Raw genomic sequence first — 20,986 nt, 5'->3', positions numbered from 1 at the left:
TGCCATGACCCCCCGACTTTGAGGGGGGGGGGGCTGTAAAATTCAGCCCATCAGCTTGAGGGGAGGCTGGTTTCCATTAATATCAACATAAGAATCAAAAGTTTAAAAAAATCTGCTTTTAAATATAATTTTGGGGAAGACTTCAGTACAGGAAGGGTAGCACAGTGTTCTCTCAGCCGTGTGAACACAGAAAACTTTCCCTCCATATTGTTAAAGCCCTTGGCCTTCAATCTCTTCTCTACTATTGTAGATTCGTTTTATGTGACCTGCTGAATTATACTAATTGTGCACAGCTTCCTAACCCAAAATAATTCAGGCCCAGTGTAGAAGCAAGTGGTAGATTCTCAAGCTTTCACCATTTGCTCTATTTGGTATTGTTATTCGCAGGAATTCATGGCTTGCACACCAGAAATATCTATACATAAACATAGATCACATTTTGGGACAGTGCTGGAAATGACAGTGGAGGGAGTGAAACTGCAAATCTCAAAGGTTCTGAATAGTTACAAAGACTATCTAAGTACACACAGCTGCTACCTTTCTTCCTTTGCTTCTTCACCCCTGAAGTCAGGGGCTCATGCTGTGTCATGGTTCAACAGGTGTCAGCAGTTCTTTGACCATTTTTTGTGCAATAGTCTATGAAGGAAGGTGCGGGAGACATCATTACCATGGGCACATTATAGCTTAGCATGATCCTGTCCTCTACTCAAATAAATCTGTCCTTTCAAGTATCGTGAGCAGAGAAGTAAGACCCTGGTTGATTCTTCCCCTCCTAGTCTCGAGGCACTGAATCCAATTCGGACATCTTAATGCTGCCCCAACTGAGATTGGTAAATTCACTGTAGTCCATGAATCACATCTGGGTCCTGTCTGAGTTATATGACCCAAGGCCAACAACAAATAACCTGGGTCACAACTGATCTGTGTAGTCCAAGATTATAGAAAGTTTGCTCCGATTTTCAATACTTCTGAATCATGTTTTCACACAGTATTATCTAGTTTGCAGTCAGAAAATCCTAATAATCCCACCTTCAAAGGAATGAATCTAAATCTTACTTGAATTAACGGGTACAAATAAACTACCCAACAGTTCAGAATTAAAAGTAACATGTAGGCCAGAAAGCCATGGATGAACAAAACCTTGTTCCAGTGTCAGAACTCACTAATTAACACATTCAAACTTCCAGTAAAATCTCCCTGGCTTGTCTCTTCCCCTTTGCTCTGCCATGCTCCATCTTTGCCAAGTAGTTACTAACCGCAGTGAGTAAATATCTCATTGTGACAGTTGCTAACATGCTGAACAGTAATGGAGTCAGAACAGAAACAGCCACTTTTAATCAAACCTGTCATCATTTGTTTTTCTCAACATGTTGAAAATGCCATCCTCTCCCACACCAGCACATTACTTATACACTGCAGCAGAGACTGAGAGGAAGCTCCTTGCAATAAGCTGGAACCTCCTCATCTTGCTAACAAGGGACAGACACAGATTGGTGTCTGGAAAACACAACGACCAAGCACCATACTGCATGTGTGCCACTGAACATTACAAGACTGACTGGCAGAGTGGTGCTGGCTCACTTCAACGTGTGCGTGGACAAGGGCCTTCCTCAGCATGTAGAATCATCGAAAGTTTATGGCACAGAAAGAGGCCACTTGACCCTGTATTGAGAGTGCAAAATGTGAGATTAAAGAGGACACTGTAAGTACAACCCACCCTCACTATATGGTGTTTTGTTATGTCACAAGCTTTGTTAAGAGGCTACGTGGTTCTGAAATCCCAACTTTTTCATTTTGTCTGTCGAGGGACATTTAGTATCGTATTCTGCTCATTCAAGATCACAGATGTCTGCCTCCAAAGGACCATGTTGTAATGAAGATGGCATGCAGTTCACCGATTCTATCAGCAGTTGACTCATCTTATTTCTAAATGTATTTAAGTTGTAACATATACTTTTGAGTAATGTATACTGATTGAAGTCACCATGCTGTGAGACAAGTCTTTATCTGGCACAGTACCCAAAGGAAGTTACCAGGGATTTAAGAAAATGGAGTTTACAGTGAAACCACTAACTGGTGAACACTCTGGAGTACTGTAGGAGTCAACTTGGAGCAAATATTTTCAAACTGCAGTCATATGATAAAGCTGTGTTTTTTTCAAACTTTTGGTCTATCGTTTTTTGATTTTTTTTAATCGTTTATTTTAACCACAAGACAATGCAAAATAAATAATGGTAAAAGACAGACACATTCATGTTAATGGGGTGCTATGATAGATGCCAACTGCATAAAACATTAAGTAGAGAGTGTGATTAATTATTCAGTTAAATAATTATTTACTCATCCCTAATGAGTTCATATCGAAGTATGACTTTGGTTACCAAAGCTGCGGTCAGTGTTCAAAAACAGTCTATTCTACCAGATACTTATTCAGAATTTTTATTCAGAATCAGAATATTTATTCAGAATTTTGAATAACACTTCAAACGAATAACAAACTCAACACATGAACCAGGGAAATCACGGCAAAACACATCACCAGAAATCAATTTTGGTTGTCTCAATATATTTTCCAACAGACACACAAAATGATCATGTAAACTGCTTTAAAAATGGTTGCTACACAAGCCATAATCTAGGAATTTTGCTTGGCACCAGAAGAAAAGATGGTGCAAGTAACTGGTGCAGGAGTGGATGGTTTTTGGGGTCTATATTTAGGCATATTGTTCTCACACAGTCCTTAATTCCACTTGAGCTGGGAATCCCTGGTCTGGATGCTGCAAACTGAAAGGCATCGTTTTTCCCAGCACAGTGGTGCTTAGTACAGTGCGGGATAACAGTGCTGGAAAAATGTTAAATAAAAAGTATATGGATGATTACAACCAGTTCATCCATAATGTTCTTCCTACTGAAGTACGCATTATCTCTTCTTTATACGTCATGCAGATTAGAAGAAGCAGATACATATGAAGAAATGCAGTTTTCTTTGTTATTTTCATGTTCCTGCTATTCACAGCTCTTGTTTCTACTTGTTCATTATTTGGTGCTATCTCATGTTATCATCTCTCTGCCTCAGTCCTTCTCTTTTCCACCTAGGCCTTCAGCTCAAATTCTGCTTTCAGTAACACAGATCCTATCTGGAGGCTTTCCACAGGTCACTCTGTTATCGCTGTTAACAGGGATTACATTCTTGCTCAGAGCTCTGCTGTGATAATGTTAATTTGTACTATTAGGTTACCACTCGGAGACTCTGTGAAATTGCAGCTCACAGCAGAATGACAATTTCACACTCTAAAGTAAGAAACCAGCAGATAATCGATGCTAAATGAATTATGACATGTAGTTTGATTACTTCAGGAAACTGTAAACATTATGACGTGATGCACTGAAATAGCTACTCATATTATATCATAAGCCCTAACAGCAGAACTGTAGGTTTCCTACCATTTACAGCCTGCAGCCAGTAAGCCGAACGAAACTGAGAGGGTCCTGCTTCCAGATTGCTTTTTGCATTTTCTAGCTAGAGAGATGAATTGCAAGAATTCGATTTTCTGTTTTTTTTGCATTCTGTCCTATTCTTTCTCCTTTATATATTTCTTACTTTCACTCACTCTCATTTTCTCTTCCTCATTCATTGATTATGTTAGTATCCCAAGGAAATCATATGTCTTTGCAAGGTGGTAGAACCCCGAGGCATTACTTAACAGAGCGGTACAATACTGATGAAAGATCTGATCAAGCAGCAGAACTAGAACCTTGCTGGATGCGTTAGCAGGGTAATGAGGCAGGGATTTGGAAATGGGACATAACACTTTCAGCCTAGCATCTTTAGGTCTGTGATGAGGTTGAGAAAGGACAAAGTAGAACTTTAGCATCTTTGACCTTTATAATATTGAATTAGAGTGAGGAACATTCTGAAGTCTAGCGTTGGTGCTTGAACAATATTGAGGCAGGGTGGAGACATTCTAGCTCCTGATGCTAAGTGTCCTTTTTTGGGGTTCATATATAAATTTTCCAATATTATACCAAAAATCTGATCCATACTGCACAGGTTAGTTTTAGACCTGGTGTGGATTCCTACACACTACAGTCTGGTATGCCTGCTTCATGGACCATGATTCAAGATCTGTTCTTGACTCTAAACAAAATAAGTTTAGAGCCTGGAGCTGGATACATCACAGGACATGTACTCCCCAATCCAGAAAAATCATTTGCCTTCCCTAAATTATGCAATATCCATTTGGTAAGGGGCCACACCATGTTTTAGATTCAACCAATTTTGTTTGAGTTTTATTGCTTTCCTGTACTGCAAAAAAAAACACGAGAATGACAACATGCACAATTTTGTCCCAATTGAGAAATAGAACTGTGCCATCAAAAAGGACGGATCAGACACAGAGCTATGTCATGGTATTTTTCTGACTTCGACTTTCTTTGCTGAACCGACTATAATTTCCTAGATTGTAAATGAAGTATTCCAGTATACATCTCTGATCTAGGAAAAATAAAGGAACAGAAAACAATCTACACATAAATTAATAAAGAAACAGCTTCATATTTTGTGAAGGAAGCAGCCTCATATTGCTGTCTGAGAAACATTGGAAGCCCAAATATTTTGTAGAGCGCTGTACTGGCGTGCCATAGCGCCTTGATAGAACAGTCACACTTGTACAGAACTATAAGGAAGCAATTTTTCTGTAAAGGCTGTATAGGAGTGCTAGATTACTAGTAATTATTTAGCAAACCAAGTTAGACATTTTTTAGAATGTCAGTCTTAAAGATATGACAACTCAGAATATTTCACTGAGCATATGGTTGTGAGATGATCGCACAACAGTAACTATTCGAATAAAAGTATATGCCAGTGTCCAGTTAATTGATACTGCGAGGGTACTTAGAAGTTCTCAATTCATTTTGCTAGGTTGGACATTATGCTACACTCATGTTAATGGTTGATGAAGTGTAGCAATCATCACCACATTACTCTATAGACTTTGATTTCTAAGTATTGGACTCGGCCCTGATGCTGTACTGAGCAGAAAAATAATTAGTGTTTTTAATTCCTAAACCATTGCTGGAAGACCCACCAAATCATGCTAATTATCAAAAGTGAAAAATAAAACAAGTAGCATGCACTGAACATCAATATTGAGAACAGAAAGAAAAGGCTGTTACAGATTTGAGAATAAATGAGTCTTTGAATGCCTTTAAAGTTGGTGTTTTGTTATTAAAGAATAAAACCCAAGGGAGGCAATTTCCAGTCTCTAGAGGCACAATACAAATACAAATGAAAAATCACAGATAAATTTCCCCAATTGTAAAGAAGTCAGTTTTGTCATTAAATACTGAAGGACAGAATTAAAATCCGCAAAGTCTCTTCTGTTGAGTGCACACACTTCACAGCCAGTTTGAGACCTACAAGTAGAGAATGGATTTCCCTCATTTTTAATGTTCAAATGACTTTGATTTTATTTTTCTTTCTTATTATGTTATTATAGTATGCAATCTGATGTCCACTTTTAATTTATAAATTAGTTCCTAAAACTTTTATTTTAAACTACTGCTCACAAATAAGAACAAGGGAAATCCGAGTCACAGCTAGAAATAGAATCTGGTCAGTACTGATAGAGAAAAACAGTATGTGGATAAGTGGCCAACATCCCCACTTCTGTCCATGCAGTAATTGTAGGCACTGTATTCATCATGTACCTACGCATACAAAGGAAAAAACAGTGCAGAATTTCCACAGGTACATTTGTAAAATATGGGGATGAAGAAGGCAAATAATACATTATACATTATACACACACACTGTGAACATACACAATTACTGTGATGAAAATAGCAAAATATTTTCAGACATACTGTGGGACACACATCAACTGCTGTCATCCTTTACACTCTCAGCCGACTACTCTTTGTAAGCAAGATACTCTAGAAGGCTAAAACGCATGACATTTTCCTTGATGCCTTTATCATACATTGCATTAATAATTTAAAAAAATCTTGTTCAGTATTTAAACTAACCCTAAAACCTGTTGAAGTAGTAGCAATAAAGTGAAATGGTTCAGGAGAGTTAATTCTCGACAGGCCTGGTGTATATACCAGTACAGACTTGTACCATCATATCAGAGTTACAGGTACTGATTGATTTTTAAGATCATTGCTGACTTCATTGAGACATTCTAACCCCCAAACTAGTTCCAGTTTTGAAGTAGATTTTGACAGTATGTGCACTGCACATGTACTGATAACACAAAGGTCATAGGAGCAGGTACATTGTGAGACCACAGTTTCTGTTTCTGTTTCTACAGTTCTGTTTCAGGACCAACTTATAAACTAGACTATAACAGTAGCTCTTAGATTGAGAAACACTCTATAATGAAACACCAATTATTTCTTCAACACAATTATTTTTCCAGTCATTAACAGTAACAACCTTGTGGATTCTTAAAAGTATTTTGAAAACCTTATAAATTCCCAAATAACGTTGTTTGATTATTTTCCTGAGTGGATTATTGATATCACATGGAATAAGAAAATTTCTTGCTTATAAATACTGTAAAAAAATCTTTCAATTACAAATGAAAACATACTAGACATGATCACAGAACAACTATAACAAATTTTAGCAACCACGTTTGACAGGTTTAAATTCATTCTGTAAGAGTATTGTACCAGAACAGCATAGGGTCATAGGTCTACTATAAAACCACTTTTACCAACACCAGGCATTTTAATTCCAACCATATCTCAGTTTTGTAAAAGTCTTTCATGCTACCAGTAGTGAAGCATTGAATGAAAAAATGCTGAATAAGACCAGTACATTTTGGGATAGGTTTAACCTTGGTAGGAAATGGAAATAAAGGGAGGAAAATTAACACATTTCAGTGGGCCAGACCTGCCCTATTGCCCTTTAATTACACAAGAAATGGTGTCAGTGAACAGAGAAGCTGCTATCTCCACTGAATCTCTGCTTAAATGTCTGTAGAAAGCAACCAAGAGCTAATACATTTGATTACACAGACCAGGCAACTACATTACACTAACAGCCTAGAGCCAGCAACTCAACACTTTAACAGAGTCCAAAATTGCAGAACAAATTCACATTTCCAAGAAAGGCCCAATGCACAGACTTTTATACCTCGAAAGAATTTTTCTTGATTCATCAATTAACAAATTGCAGCATTTTATAAGCTGCTCCCATTCAGCATACTTTTTTTTCAAAGCAACAGATCACTGATCAATCGCACACAAGCTGATACTTAAATTCCAACCATGCAGCAGCTCACTGACAACTTCCAACTGCATTTGGTTTTTGCGGCACTGCACGCTCTTTACTCGCACAGTCACAAAGTTTCCTTCAGCACACACAATACAATGGTAAAAAGCATAAACCGCATTGTGGCATCCAGGAGGTTACGTTTTCAAACCTAAATATATATTTTAATGCCAATGAATGGGTTAAAAAGCAGGTAACTATCACCATTAACCCCTTTCCTGCAAACTAAATAGTCTGTGTCATTCAGCATCTGTAATAATTTGCCAGATAACAGTGGCTTTTGAACAAAGCTGAGAGCTGCTTAATGTGGGAAAAAAACAGTTCCAAGGTGTACCTACCCAGAAATACATCATCATTTCGAAATCCAGGATAGTCAAAGTGTCTTCAATGGGAGGGAAATGCAGGGACACTGCAGCGGCCACCAGAATCTCTTTCACTGGTCCTTGTGTTCCCTGGTTTTGACTGAAGGTAGGGTGTTTCTCTTCTTTTTTTCTTCTCTCTCACTCCCTCTCTTTGTCTCTCTTCTCTCAGCAGTATTACACTAGCTGTGATCTGCAGCAACCGTCTCCTTTTTTTCTCACAGCTGAGCTTGTGTGGTCAGAGTCGATCGTATGGCTCTCGTTTTTTTTGCTGTCCCTTATTGGTAGAACTAAATCATTCAGTTGAAACTGAAATCATATGACAGTTTACAGCAGTTTAAGCCATTCCGGGTTTGTGTAGCTGTGTTTCCAAACTAACAAGAAGAGCATAAAAAAAAGTGAGAGGGAAAAATTAGAAGGATGGGGGGGGTGGTGGGGGTGGGGGGGGATATTATTGGTTGCAGTAAAATAAAATGCACACAAATGGAACAGATGATTTTTTTTTTTAAAAAGCACTGGTTAAACTGAGTAGTACTGTAGTCTTTTTACTGCAGTGTTGTTCAAATGATGGGGCTGCGAGTCTCAGTCTTTCCAAGTGGCCCAATCAGAATGCAGACACTGTGCTGAAGGCTTTGAGATGAGAGGCTGCACACATGGTCAGCTGGGGTGGAGGCAGCTTTGACCAGCTGGCTTGCTTGCTCCCAGGAACACTTAACCTGTGTCAGCACTTTACATGCCATTCCAGCATAGGAACAGGCTGGCCTTAGAATTACCCACATGCCTCTACTTAGAACCTTTTATCACAGAAACGCATCGTGTTTTTCAAGCATGAAGAAAACAACACTTTAAATAATTTAGTGCTAAAGCAGGAGAGATTGGTCCCTGCTCAAAGGGATTAGGACAGAAAGTAAAATTCTATACCCAGCTACACTTTACAGCACAGTGACACTTTTAACTTTCACCTCACTCAGTGAAGCGGGATTAAAAATAAAGAGTAGAAAATTCTATTTCTAAGAAAAGAAATGCATTAAACCACATTAAATCTACTCAAGAGTTATTGAAAATGCTGATGTAACTGTATCGACTAAAGCAGCACAACGGTTTGGTGTGTTGCAAAGATTCAAAAGGTTGTTTGCAACCACTGAACACAGAACAAATCATGCAGTTCACCAAGTTTGTCCTGTTGGTTGCTACAGCGATTCCTGCTACCGGGAATGTGTCTACAACATGCTGATATGACATGCAAATGAACATAAAGGAAACTATTCACATTCCACTTTCAGTCACTGACGGGTAGTGTTGCATTTATTGTTTTGTCTCCAATTTCCAAGGATCAGCAAGAAAATAAAATAAAGCACACATAACCCTTTCACAGGTGGTCTTGTGTGTGTTTTGCAGGGAGGGTGGGGGTCGCAGTGGGGGTTGGGGAGGATGGTGGGGAGGACGGTCAGGCAAAGTTATGGCGTGGAGTTGTTATTGCTGTTTCTTGCCTTATGGGAATGAGCAATAATTTCACTGCCCAGGAGAGTGATAATTCACACAAGGGAAAAATAAAAACAATAATTACACGTGTGAATTAGCTCTTGACAGTTGACAGCTGCACATGACTCTCTAGAATAAATTGAAAATCTGCACCAAAAAGATTGCAAAGATCATTTCCTCTAACGGAGTAACTGCCTCATTGGAGTTAGTGTGTGCATGGCACTTTCGCCAATTGTGCTAAATAAAAATTAATCATTTTTCATACATGTAAAAGAACTCTGGTGCCTTGCTATTATTGTTTAAATATGTATCTGCTCTATAAACACAGCAGCAAGACCAAATGTAGCCAATAGCACAAAGGAGCATTGTACTGAGCCAGGAAAAAAAATTACTTGGGCAATTTCTTTGGGTTGTTTTAAAATTTTGTATTTTGTAAAAATGTAGATTTCTCTCTTCTAGAAATCTAACCTCTTGTTGACTGATTGGTTCATGTCGACTATTGAGTTTGACCAAGTGGTTTTAGTACTTTGGATAGGTTTTAAGCAGTCAGTTTGGCTCATCTGAACACAGGTCGGTTTGTTTGTCTTAAGCCAATAGTGCTGGCAGCCAGCAATACCATTCACAATCCTTTCGGGAGGTTCCACCCCACCCTACCTCCCCCCAACTTTTTCCCCTCCTCTCCTAAAGGATTAGGTTTACTGGGTGCCAGTGACCCTCTAGTGCCTCACCCTAATGCCCATTCTTCAGGTGTGAAACTAGACATTGTGTGGCAGCAGCCTACCTAACCTAGAGGGCAATATATCTATCCTTTCACACCCGGGGGGCAACTTCAACCTAACCCGCCTGGCAGGAAACTAACAGGATCGGGGTGCCGGCGGTTTAACACTCCGCCCCATTTTAACTCTCCATTCAAGTTAATGTAGAATAATACCAGACAGGCTGCCAAACTCTATTCCACCCCCATCCAATCAGTTTCCAGCCGGGCAGGTTAGCTTAAAATGAATGCCCATCATATTCATGCATGCATTTTCCATCATTCAGTGTAGATTGGAAATCCCAGCTAATTCTTCCACCTCCCTTGAGCCACAGGGATGCTGTGACCAATTGTAGTACCTCAAATGCTGCCTGATTGAGCATATTAGACCGTAACTTAGCAGTGAAAGAAAAATATCATGTTTGGAACTAGTAATGTTATAGAGATGTCACAAAGTCCTCAATGGACTGCAATCATAGGTAGGATGTTTCCTTTGGCTGGGAATTCTACTACTAGGAATCACTGACTCAGAATAAGAGGTGAGTATTTTAGTACTGAGATGAGCAGAAATTTATTCACTCAACGGGTTGTGCATCTTGGGCGTTCTCTACCCCAGAAAGAGGTGGATCAATAGTTGGTGAATGTATTCAAGACAGAGATCAATAGATTTTTGGATATAAAGGGAATTAAGGGATGTGGGGATAGCATGGGAAGGTGGAACTGAGGTAGAAGATCAGCCATGATCATATTGAATGTCTGAGCAGGCTCAAAGGGCAGAATGATGGTATCTCTTATGTTCAGTTTGGAGTGTTAATTGCTGCAAAGTATCAGAATATCTCCACATAAACTAGATTAACCAGTGGGTGACAGAAGTTAATCATTTCTGATACATTTGTGTGGATTAAATACCATTCATTAAATATTTTGCCATCTGTGTCTCTTGAAAGTCAATTCTATAAAAAGATTTGAAATTATTTATCTTTTTCCCCCCTTTTAAGGCTCAGTGAATTGTTCTTATTAATAAATGAAAAATGTGTACTGGCATTTCTTTTCATTCAAATAGATTGCAATGCATTCTGAATTAATTGAATATAAAATGTCCTTCGCAGCTTTCCAAATACACACCATATTGAAAATATTTTGCACTGAATATTATGAAGCAGAATTAGAGAAATCTAAGAAGGTGGAGGATATTTTGCTAGTTGTCGAATGAACAAGAACATTGTAATTACATCACTTCAAAAACGGTGAACTCAGCTCTTAGAATCGCAAAAGTGAAAATACAACAATCAAAAGATACTTCAACAGAACTCAGAAAAACCCCCAGCACAGCTGCCCTGCTAATTTCAATCTTAATGGCATAAATCTTCTATTTTAGCAGATCTCTTAATCAACTCATTGTGTACTTGGTCAGCAATAAAAAGAAACGTGAGGAATCTCTAAGCTGGACAATAGAATTCCTTCCTATTTTAGGTGCCCAGTGTTGGCACAGGCCAATCCCAGATATATCTTGGGAGGCAAAGTAGAGTTCCCTCTACTTTCATCTGATCATTACAGCTAGCCTCAACCCCAGAAGAAAATATCCCATTACATCAGTGGTCATTTTCTAGTTTCCATATTGGCACTCTTATAGTCTCCGTAACTGACTCTGATGATGCAAACTCATTTTAAGCGGGGCCTTTTATAACGTGCAATGAGGGACACTTTCATCATCAATCTAGCTTGGATTCTGAACTAGGCCACATAGCTCAAGTAGTATTATATCATCCAGCTTCCTTTTTCCAGTGCTTCACTTCCTACCTACGCCAAGGCACTGAGATCAAATGTTGTACTTTCACTCCTATCCTATATGAAATCATTTAACAGCGCAGACTTGGGAATTGAACCTTGAATGTTCCTACTCCGTGCAACTCACGGCTCACTAAATAAACTTATTGAGCACTGGGGAGCTCACAGACAAATATTTAAAGATTTTATTTTGTCATGTGACAAGTTAATGAGTTTGAAACTTGCAAACAGCCTACCATTTCCTAAGTGGTGGCCCGTGTGATATAAACATACATTCTTGGGCCAATTTGTCTCATTTAAATATTAATCTGCCTTCCACTTGGACTGATTTTCAAAAGCGCATCATGGAACTCAAAATTGTAATATCAGGAAATTGGGATCATGGCAGTTACTGGAATCCTAACTTTGATTTGATCTGTGAAGTGCCTCTCAATTTTGAATTCAGCTTCAGTTTTTGTCAAATGAAATTTGTGATTCCACTCTTAACCATGTAATTTCCTCTCTTTAGTTCCTCTGAAACAGCACTGGCATGCAGTTTTGCCATCTGCCAAAAGGTTTTCTGATGCGCGTTCAGACCACTAATAAACACCGAGCTTCCCTTTCATTTTCTCATACATACAACATAATTTCCACAGCAGGAGTTGTGTGAGAGGATCTTACAGAATAAAATAAGTGTATCACACCATTAATCCTCAGTAACGGCTTATCAGTTAAGATTAATCAATAGTAAAAAAAAAATCAGTACTGGTGGTGCTTCTATTCTTATTGTTCATATGAAATGCAGATAGAGTAAATCTGAATTGTTCTGTGAAAACAGCGATTTAAGAATAGTGCAGAGAAGCTGAAGTAATTAAGTCTATGCAGCAGTGGACCTGTGGAAACTGATTTATGCTGTTTAATAATGCACACAAAGGCATTCCCTGGCTAATACATGCTGCAGTTTACAAGCAGCCTCATAAACCATTAACTCGCTGACCAGCCAAGCACACTTCATCATCTCTCTACTGCCTGGCATCCTCTCTGTGAGGCCGTCACTCACTAGGCATGCTCATTTCCCTCTTTTCCTACAGTAGCAAACCACTTAGGGAGCTTGTAGTTTATTGTCTTTTTGTTGTTTTTTGCTTCCCTCTCAGCTATATTTAGTCAGCGACAAGAATATGCTTCACTCTTGCTTTAATGGAGGTTCATCTTAATTTAAAGTCACTTTCCACTCTCTTGTTCTCTCGTTTTTAGTCTATATCTCCATTAATATCTAGTCTCTTTCTTTCACTTAGCCCTACCTCTATTCTACAACCTGTCAACTGTTTTACACTGAACCCTATTTTGTACCATTAAAATGTTTCCATTATATAAAATATAGTACTCCCTTACACTGAAAACTCAACATGATAACTATTACTCGCTGAAACTCTGTATACTTTGAACAATACAAAACAAATTAAGGTAGATATGTTGACAGGTATTGAATCCATTCAAACCCCTATTGCTGGTCAGTCAGTCGTAGTAATTATCGTGAAGCCATCAACTGGGAACCTAAAACCTCATGCACTTCCCCTAATTCAGCCCTATTTCTCTCAATTGATAAGACACAACTCATATTTTTTGCAGACTTGGGAAACTACCGAACAGCAGCTCGGCAGGAGCAGTTACACTGTGCTAGTGCAGTCTTTTCATTCTGTCCATGCGCACCTAGATCCAAAACAAGCATGCGGAGACTCAAAATTTCCTTCCAACCCAATACGATGTTTAGGTTTTGCAGGGATGTGACTGGGCAATCAGAAAAAAAAGCTGTGAATTTAGGGAGCTATCTGAAATCAACCAAATCGGCTGGGTTTGGAAATAATTCAGGAAGAAGCACTAAGCAAATCTGTGGTCCGTCGTCCTTATGGCATTTTAGTAAATGGTAGGGAAATGAATGTGATCACAAAAAACATACCAGGGAATTATATGCTTTCAGATACTAAAAGTATATTCAGTACTAGAAAACTGCATACTTTATATAATGGATTTAGTCATCTTCATATCACAATTCTGAGTGTATGGAAGTTGGAATATTAATGCATTTTTTCAGACATGAATATCCCAGTTTAGCACAGGGTCAAGGGTTCAATTCTTGTTAGAGATGTTCTTCTTTTTGACAGCCACTACAAACATAAAAAAGGTGTGATGGTTTCTAACAAGAGGAACTGCTCTCTCTTGTTGCTAAAATATATACTGGATGAATAATAAGCATCTGCCTTCATTTATGCACTAACAGTCCCCAAAGATTGACTGTTAAAGCCAATAATTATGTGCTGTTGAGATGCTTTCTTATTCTGTTGGTGTCAACCAGTCGTTATATCCATATTAGGGAAAGTTTAGAAAAAATTGGCACAGAATGGGCAATAGTCATCAGAATTAATGATGATGTAAAATTCTGCAGTATTAGTACTGTGTATTTGAATACTTTATTTTTTTTTAAATTCCTGCGTAATTCTAAGATAAAGTGAGCCTTTATAAAAAGCAATCGAGCCACATTTATGAGTCAAAAAATATATTTCTCAAGAAGGAACTGAGCATAGGCATCTCCTACAGTAGAGCAAAGTTGTTCTATTAACCATGCAGGCTATCCAAACAGCTGTGGGAGCTTTAGCTTCTGAATTGTGATTATCAGACTGAAAAAGATTCTTTAATCTTTAAAAGTTTTAATTGGAACCATGATATGAGAAACTTTTAATGCAAATTTCATTGATGCGTCATTAGACAGGGATATTCCTCATTGACAAATCCACTTTAATATTCCAATTTCCCACATTGTTATATCAGGATGATTAACTTATGATAAAATGCTGAAGCAGTATCATTCCATGGTGTATGCGTAATTTCTAATATCGATATATTGCAGTGGATGTTTCCCCACAGTGGTACCCAGTGACTGGCTGCCCACTACTCCTGCCAGAAGGCCCAGTTCACCTTGATGACGAGGCCACATTTGCATTGGCCCGTGGGTTGCAGCCTGCAACTGTGTTCCCCGGGGCAACCCAGACAGCCAGTATCCAGGCTGGAAGGAGATATGCTTTTGGAGGCCCTTCAATCTGCAGGGCTGGGAGGAGCTGGAGTGACACAGGCTCGGTTAACTGAAGAACCTCACCTTTCGGGTGCTTTTCAGGCAAGCCGCAATGTACTCACCAGAGCTTGCAGTGTGTACTGGCCAATTCAGTTCACAAACAGTAATCAGGTTCCTATTGACATCATAGGGCCCTGATTTCCATTTTAAATTGGTTTACCGCCTGACTCCAGGGACCACTCTGGCATCCTAGCAGTAGGCCCCAGTGAACATTGCTTTGCCACAGATGAGCGTTAACAGGGCGTAGGGTATTGCCTGCTATTTTCAGAGCACCTCCAGGCAGAAATCGGCTTCCCTATAAGGCGCTACCTCTTTCATACGGCGTTATAAGCACATACTTACAGGCCGCAACCCTCTGGCCTGATACAAATGTGGCCTGGTCGTCAAGATGAACTGGATTTCCTGGCACGGGTACTGGGCAACCAGCTTGTGCAGTCTGGGTACCCCTCTGGGGAAACATCCACTGCAATATATCTAGATCAGAAATGTGCGTACGCTATGAAGTGACTCAGTTGCAGCATTTTATAATAAGTTAATCATCCTGATATTACAATGTGGAAATTGGAATATTTTAGTGAATTTTTTGGAGAGGAATATCCCTGTCTACTGATGCATTGATGAAATTCACATATAATTTCAGTAAAAGTGATGTACGTGTCTTACATAAGTTTTAAGTCCTTATTGATCCTTCCTAATTTGCTTGATTAGTGGTCTAGTACATACTACCTTACAATTGCTCTAAAAAGGTTAAAGCTGCATGAAGCCATTTTATTGTGAATCTATGATTGAGAAAAAGTAGAAAAATAGCACAAGGGGGCAGGAAATGCAGCAGAAATGCAAAAGAAAAATGCCTCTGAAGATGTGAAGAACATGTTGGAACACTTCATTTCAAAAGAAACTTGAAAGTTCAGGACGCAAAACACAGAAGGTTGAAAGTCCATCGCAAAGAGAATTTGCAACTAAAAGACATGTTAAAACTGAAATAACTTGAAAATTGCCCCGCTGAAATTGAAACTACGAAATAGCTGTTCCCACATAATGGATGTGAACGGAAAAACTAAGCAAAAACTCTTGACTAACAATCACTGATTGAGTAGGTGATGCTTATCTACTGTGCCTTTGCTACCACGTTGCCTCTCCCAACATTATTTCATTAGAAAGCATGTTTACACAGTTTAACAGAAATGGACGTCTGTAGTGATGGCATTAGTTTAAGAAGCAGGATCTTTTCCCCACCTACAGTTCAGAAAATAGGTGCACAAGCTGCGTTCGGCAGCCGTAAAATTGGCGTGGGACAGCCGCCGCCTGCAGATAAGTTAATTTACATCTACTTAAGGTTGATTTAAATATTTAGAACATAAGAAATAGGAGCAGGAGTAGGCCACTCGGGCCCCTCAAAGCCTGCCCCACCATTCAATAAGATTATGGCTGATTTGCCCCAGACCTCAACTCCTCTTTCTTGTCAGCTCTCCATAGCCCTCAACTTCCCGATATTTCAAAAACCTATCTACCTCCTCTTTAAATACTTGCACTGATCTAGCCTCCACAACTCTCTGGGGTAGAGAATTCCAGACATTCACTACCCGCTGAGAGAAGAAATTCCTTCGCATCTCAGTTTAAAATGAGTGTCCCCTTATTCTGTAACTATGTCCCCTAGTTTGAGATTCCCCCACCAGTGGAAACATATTCTCAACATCTACCCTGTTAAGCCCCCTCAGAATCTTGCAAGTTTCAATAAGATCACCCCTCATTCTTCTAAACTCTAATGAATAAAGGCCTAACCTGTTTAGCTGTTCTTGATAAGTCAACCCCTTCATCCCGGGAATCAGCCTCGTGAATCTCTTTTGAACTGCCTGTAATGCCAGTATATCCTTTCTTAAATACTGGGACCAAAACAGTACTCCAGGTGCGGCCTCACCAACACACTGTACAGTTATAACAAGACTTCCCTATTTTTAAACTCCAACCCCCTAGCAATAAAGGCCAAAATTCCATTTGCTTTCTTAATTACTTGCTGCATCTGCATGCTAACATTTTGTGTTTCATGCACAAGAACACCCAGATCCCTCTGTGCTGCATTTTTTTGAAGTCTCTCTCCATTTAAATAATAGTCTGCCTTTTGATTCTTCCTACCAAAGTGCATGACCTCACACTTTCCTACATTAAAGTCCATCTGCCAAGGTTTTGCCCACTCACTCAACATATCTATATCCCTTTGCAGATTCCTTATGTCCTCATCATAACCTATTTTTGTATCATCAGCAAATTTGGATATATCACACACTGCCCCCTCCTCCAAGTCATGAATATAGATCGTAAATAATTGAGGCCCTAGGACTGATCCTTGTGGCACTCCACTAGTTACGTCTTTCCAACCTGAAAAAGACCCATTAATTCCGACTCTCTGTCTTCTGTGTGTTAACCAATCCTCAATCCATGCTAATACATTACCCCCAATACCGTGTGCTCTTATCTTGTGCAATAATCTTTTATGAAGGCCCCGGGGCCTTCCCGCCACCAGTAATATGCGGCAGGCCCTTCTCGATGTTGGGGATTGAGGCGGGCCTCTCCCCGCTATATTTTACGGGCGCCTCTGGTGCGCCCCATGGCATCCTAGCAGGTTCACTAGAATACGAAATGATGGGATTTACCTGAGCTGATTGTATCCTTGTAGATCTCGATGTTATTAAATGTTCCAGGTTGATTTTACAGATCTATAGATCATAGAATGATTTGATTCTCTAAATTGGTTGGATTGATAGGGGGAAATATTGGATATGGTCTGTTTTTAGGCAGAAGGATGGTGATGTGTGATTACCCCACCCCTGGTCCCACAGGGGCAGGCAGCAAACAAACTTGGTGCTGCCCGCTCACCATCATGATTGTGAGGTGCAGGCCAGCACAAAACACACTGCTGACTGGCTGCACCCTCAGCAGGGGGCTGAGCAGAGTGCATGGCTAGCACAATGCACAGCTAACCTGGACCTCTTAAAGGGTAGTTGCATTCAGGATACAGCAACTGCTGTAACACTCTCAGGAAGCCTTGGATGGAATGTACAGGACCGCACATGAAGTAGCTCACCACCACCTTCTCAAGGGCAATTAGGGATGGACAATAAATGCTGGCCTTGTCAGCGATGCCCATATCCCATGAACGAATTTAAAAAAAGCAGAGAGAGAGGTCTCGAGTTTTCAGATGCGGCACTGGAGGAATTAGTGTTGGAGGTGAAAAGGAGGAGATACGCCATCTTTGCACTGGAGGCCCAGGACGCCCCCAAAGCACACCCTGAGAAGGAACTGGGAGCAGTTGGCCAGGGAGAGCAATTACTAGAGTCTGGCTTTGGTGTCACGAAAAGTTCAATGACTTCACACAGAAGGACAAGGTCAGTGAATGCAGTTTCAAATGACATCATCTACCCACCGCACCACCAACCTCTCACACTGCTCAACGCACCACAGCCCGATCATTCTCCCATCAGCCATCAGGACTCAAGCCAAACATTCAGAGACTCCTCCTCACCCTCATTCACTTACCAAATCTGTCAGCCTCACAGCCACCTATCACAGCTTCGATATATCTCCAGCTATTTGGCTATAGAAGGCAGATCACCCAAACACATTACAACACACTTACTGACATTCTTCCCTCTCTCTTGCAGGACAAGGTGGCCAATAACCACTGGGAACAGCAGAGAACCAGTGGGGGATAGGCATGCCTGCATTGACTGAGCCCTCTGAAGGAAACAGTGCTCCACATCCTGGGGTCAGCCGTGAGGGAGGCCGTTGTATCCAACATCACTGAGAACATTCAGGATGATGGTATGTTCCTGCCTTATGCCCCTTCTCAGATCTCACCCTCACTGTCATCCTGCTATCTGGCATGATGTGCAAACGTTTCAAGGACAATTAGGGATGAGCAATAAATGCTGGCCTAGCCAGTGATGCCCACATCCCATGAACGAATAAAAATTTAAAAAATGGTGTGGCCACGGACCTCTTGCTATTCCACCCCACAGCCCTTCCATCACCCCAACCCCCTTCCTTTACCCCAACCCTCCCTTTCTGCATTTCTGCTTGTAGATACCCAAGAACTGTCACCTGACCAGCCAGTGCAGCCTCACCATGAAGTAGAACATGGCTTATCAGACCCGAACCCGACCAGACCCGACGACATGTGTCGGGTTCGGGTCAGTTCGAGTCTCTCTTCCGGGTCCGGCATTCGGGCTCGAGTCGAGTCGGGCTGGGTCAGACACAGTGCTGCCTTTTGATCAAGGAGGGAAAAGCTTCCAGATTTGAACAGCCAGGATGTCAAGGCAGGAAACATGAATCCAGACTCCCCACCAGTCTGCAGTGAATGATTCCATCCAAGGTAGAGCACAACCTCTTTAATATAATCAACTTCATTCCGGTGGTTGGGTCGGGTCGGGCACAGGAAAAAATCAAAGGACTCGGGCTGGGGTCGGGTTTCAAGAGCAGACCTTTACCATGAAGGGCGAGAGCCACACCAGACCTCTGATTGAAAAGCACCATTGCTTGATCTGACACTGGCAGCTGCCAGCTCAGATACTGGCACTGTGCAAACTTTAGAGGGTGGCATACAGTTGGGCTCAATCAGCACATGGCGTCACTGGGCACGAGTGGGCTGCAGTCAGGCCAGGGGGAAAGGATAGTTCATCTGCCAACTCACCAGAGAACAAGGTCAAGGTCAAAGACAAGTTCTGCTGCAGAGGACTCAGATGAGGATTTCAATGTAGAGGCATATAGAAAAAGGCTGATGGGCATGCAAACTGTGATGCCTGCACAGAGTATCTTTTTACTGTCAAGGAGCATGGAGGATTCTGGCTCCAACTTGGCACAGGGCTCTGTGCAGACATCACAGAGCTTGAAGGTCATCCTTTCCTGTGTAGAAGTGGTGGCCAACTCCATGACAGTATTTGCAGATACACCCATGATGCAGCATCTGATGTTCAATGTCGCAACTTCCAGTGGAGCATAGGCAGAAGCCACCCAACATCTCAGTGCTACAGTGGAAGCTCATGGGTCTGTATCCATTGCAGTTTAGAAGACTGAGAGGTGATCTTATTGAAACATATAAGAGCCTGAGGGGATTTGACAGAGTGGATGCTGAAAGGATGAATCCCCTTGTGGGGGAGACGAGTACTAGGGGACACAGTTTAAAAATAACGTGTCGCCCATTTAAGATGGAGATAAGGAGACATTTTTTTCTCTCAGAGGGTTGCGAGTCTTTGGAACACTCTTCCTCAGAGAGCAGTGGAAGCAGAGCCGTTGAATATTTTTAAGGCAGAGGTAGATAAGTTCTTGACTAACAAGGGAGTCAAAGGGTATCAGGGTAGGTGGGAAAGTGGAGTTGGGGCCACAATCAGATCAGCCATGATCTTATTAAATAGCGGAGCAGGCATGAAGGGGCTGAGTGGCATACTCCTGCTCCTAATTCATATGTTCGTACGTATGTTTGTACGTGATCCATGCTTGTTGCCATGGAGGCTCAGACTGCTGCCATTATGGCTGTCCTTGCCAGTGCTCAAAATGGCATGCGGACTCTCTGCTCCATCACCCCAACAGATTACTAGGATTGCTGAAGTGCCATCCTGGGGGAGTGCCAGTGGCTCTGTAGTGTCTGAACCAGCTGTCCTCTCTCAGGATGACAGCATTCGTGCTCCCAATACTGCATACTCCTCCAGTGCCCTTGCTGTTGTCTTACAGCCAGCCAGTCCATTCTGTTGCCGCCCATGCTGAGGTAGTGCAGTCCAAATCTGGACCCTCAAGGTCCAGAGCTGCTCCAGGTCGTCTTGCAAGGCCATCTGTAATCTCCCCCAATGAGAGGCTGCAGCCTCTGGGAAAGTGCTGCACAGAAGCACTAGGACAGGCAAAAAGAACCGCAAGACAGGCATTAAGGAAATGCATGAGCATGAATAGTTCAGTTCTGTGTGTATAACTGGAAGTGTTGTTGGATAAAGTTGTTATAGAATGGTTTTGTTGGTGGCTTTTATTTCAGGACTTTTGCCAGAGGACGCTGTGATGGGATATCACAGATGGATTGAAAGGTTGGGAACTGAGGAGCAACTGAGTCTGAGTATTCACTCACAACAGTCCATCTGAAACAACGGGGTCCTCTTTTCCTTCTCCTTCTCCTCCTCCTGAGGTGGCCTCTGAAGGCCTGGTGGCAAGGGCTGCCTTACATGATAGCAAGGTTG

General features: G+C 41.1%; 1 protein-coding gene across 13 annotated transcripts in view; it reads right to left on the bottom strand.

Moving 5' to 3' along the window:
* rbfox3a (RNA binding fox-1 homolog 3a) overlaps positions 1–20,986 on the bottom strand; it is a 1,511,127-nt gene that overhangs the window by 606,348 nt on the left and 883,793 nt on the right. For 12 of the 13 annotated variants that reach the window (XR_010977565.1, XR_010977567.1, XM_068058136.1 and 9 more), the window contains exon 4: positions 7,621–8,015. The exons of the other annotated variant lie outside the window; for it this stretch is intronic. Coding sequence is in view for 10 of the 12 variants with exons in the window: in XM_068058136.1 (XP_067914237.1) it covers positions 7,621–7,638 (18 nt within the window). In the remaining 2 variants the exon portion in view is untranslated. The remainder of the gene's footprint in view (positions 1–7,620; positions 8,016–20,986) is intronic. 13 annotated transcript variants of the gene reach the window in all.

This window comes from Heterodontus francisci, chromosome 26, assembly GCF_036365525.1.
Source record: "Heterodontus francisci isolate sHetFra1 chromosome 26, sHetFra1.hap1, whole genome shotgun sequence".
In the NCBI taxonomy this organism is placed as follows: Eukaryota; Metazoa; Chordata; class Chondrichthyes; order Heterodontiformes; family Heterodontidae; genus Heterodontus; species Heterodontus francisci.
This window is presented reverse-complemented; position numbering and strand designations above follow the sequence as displayed.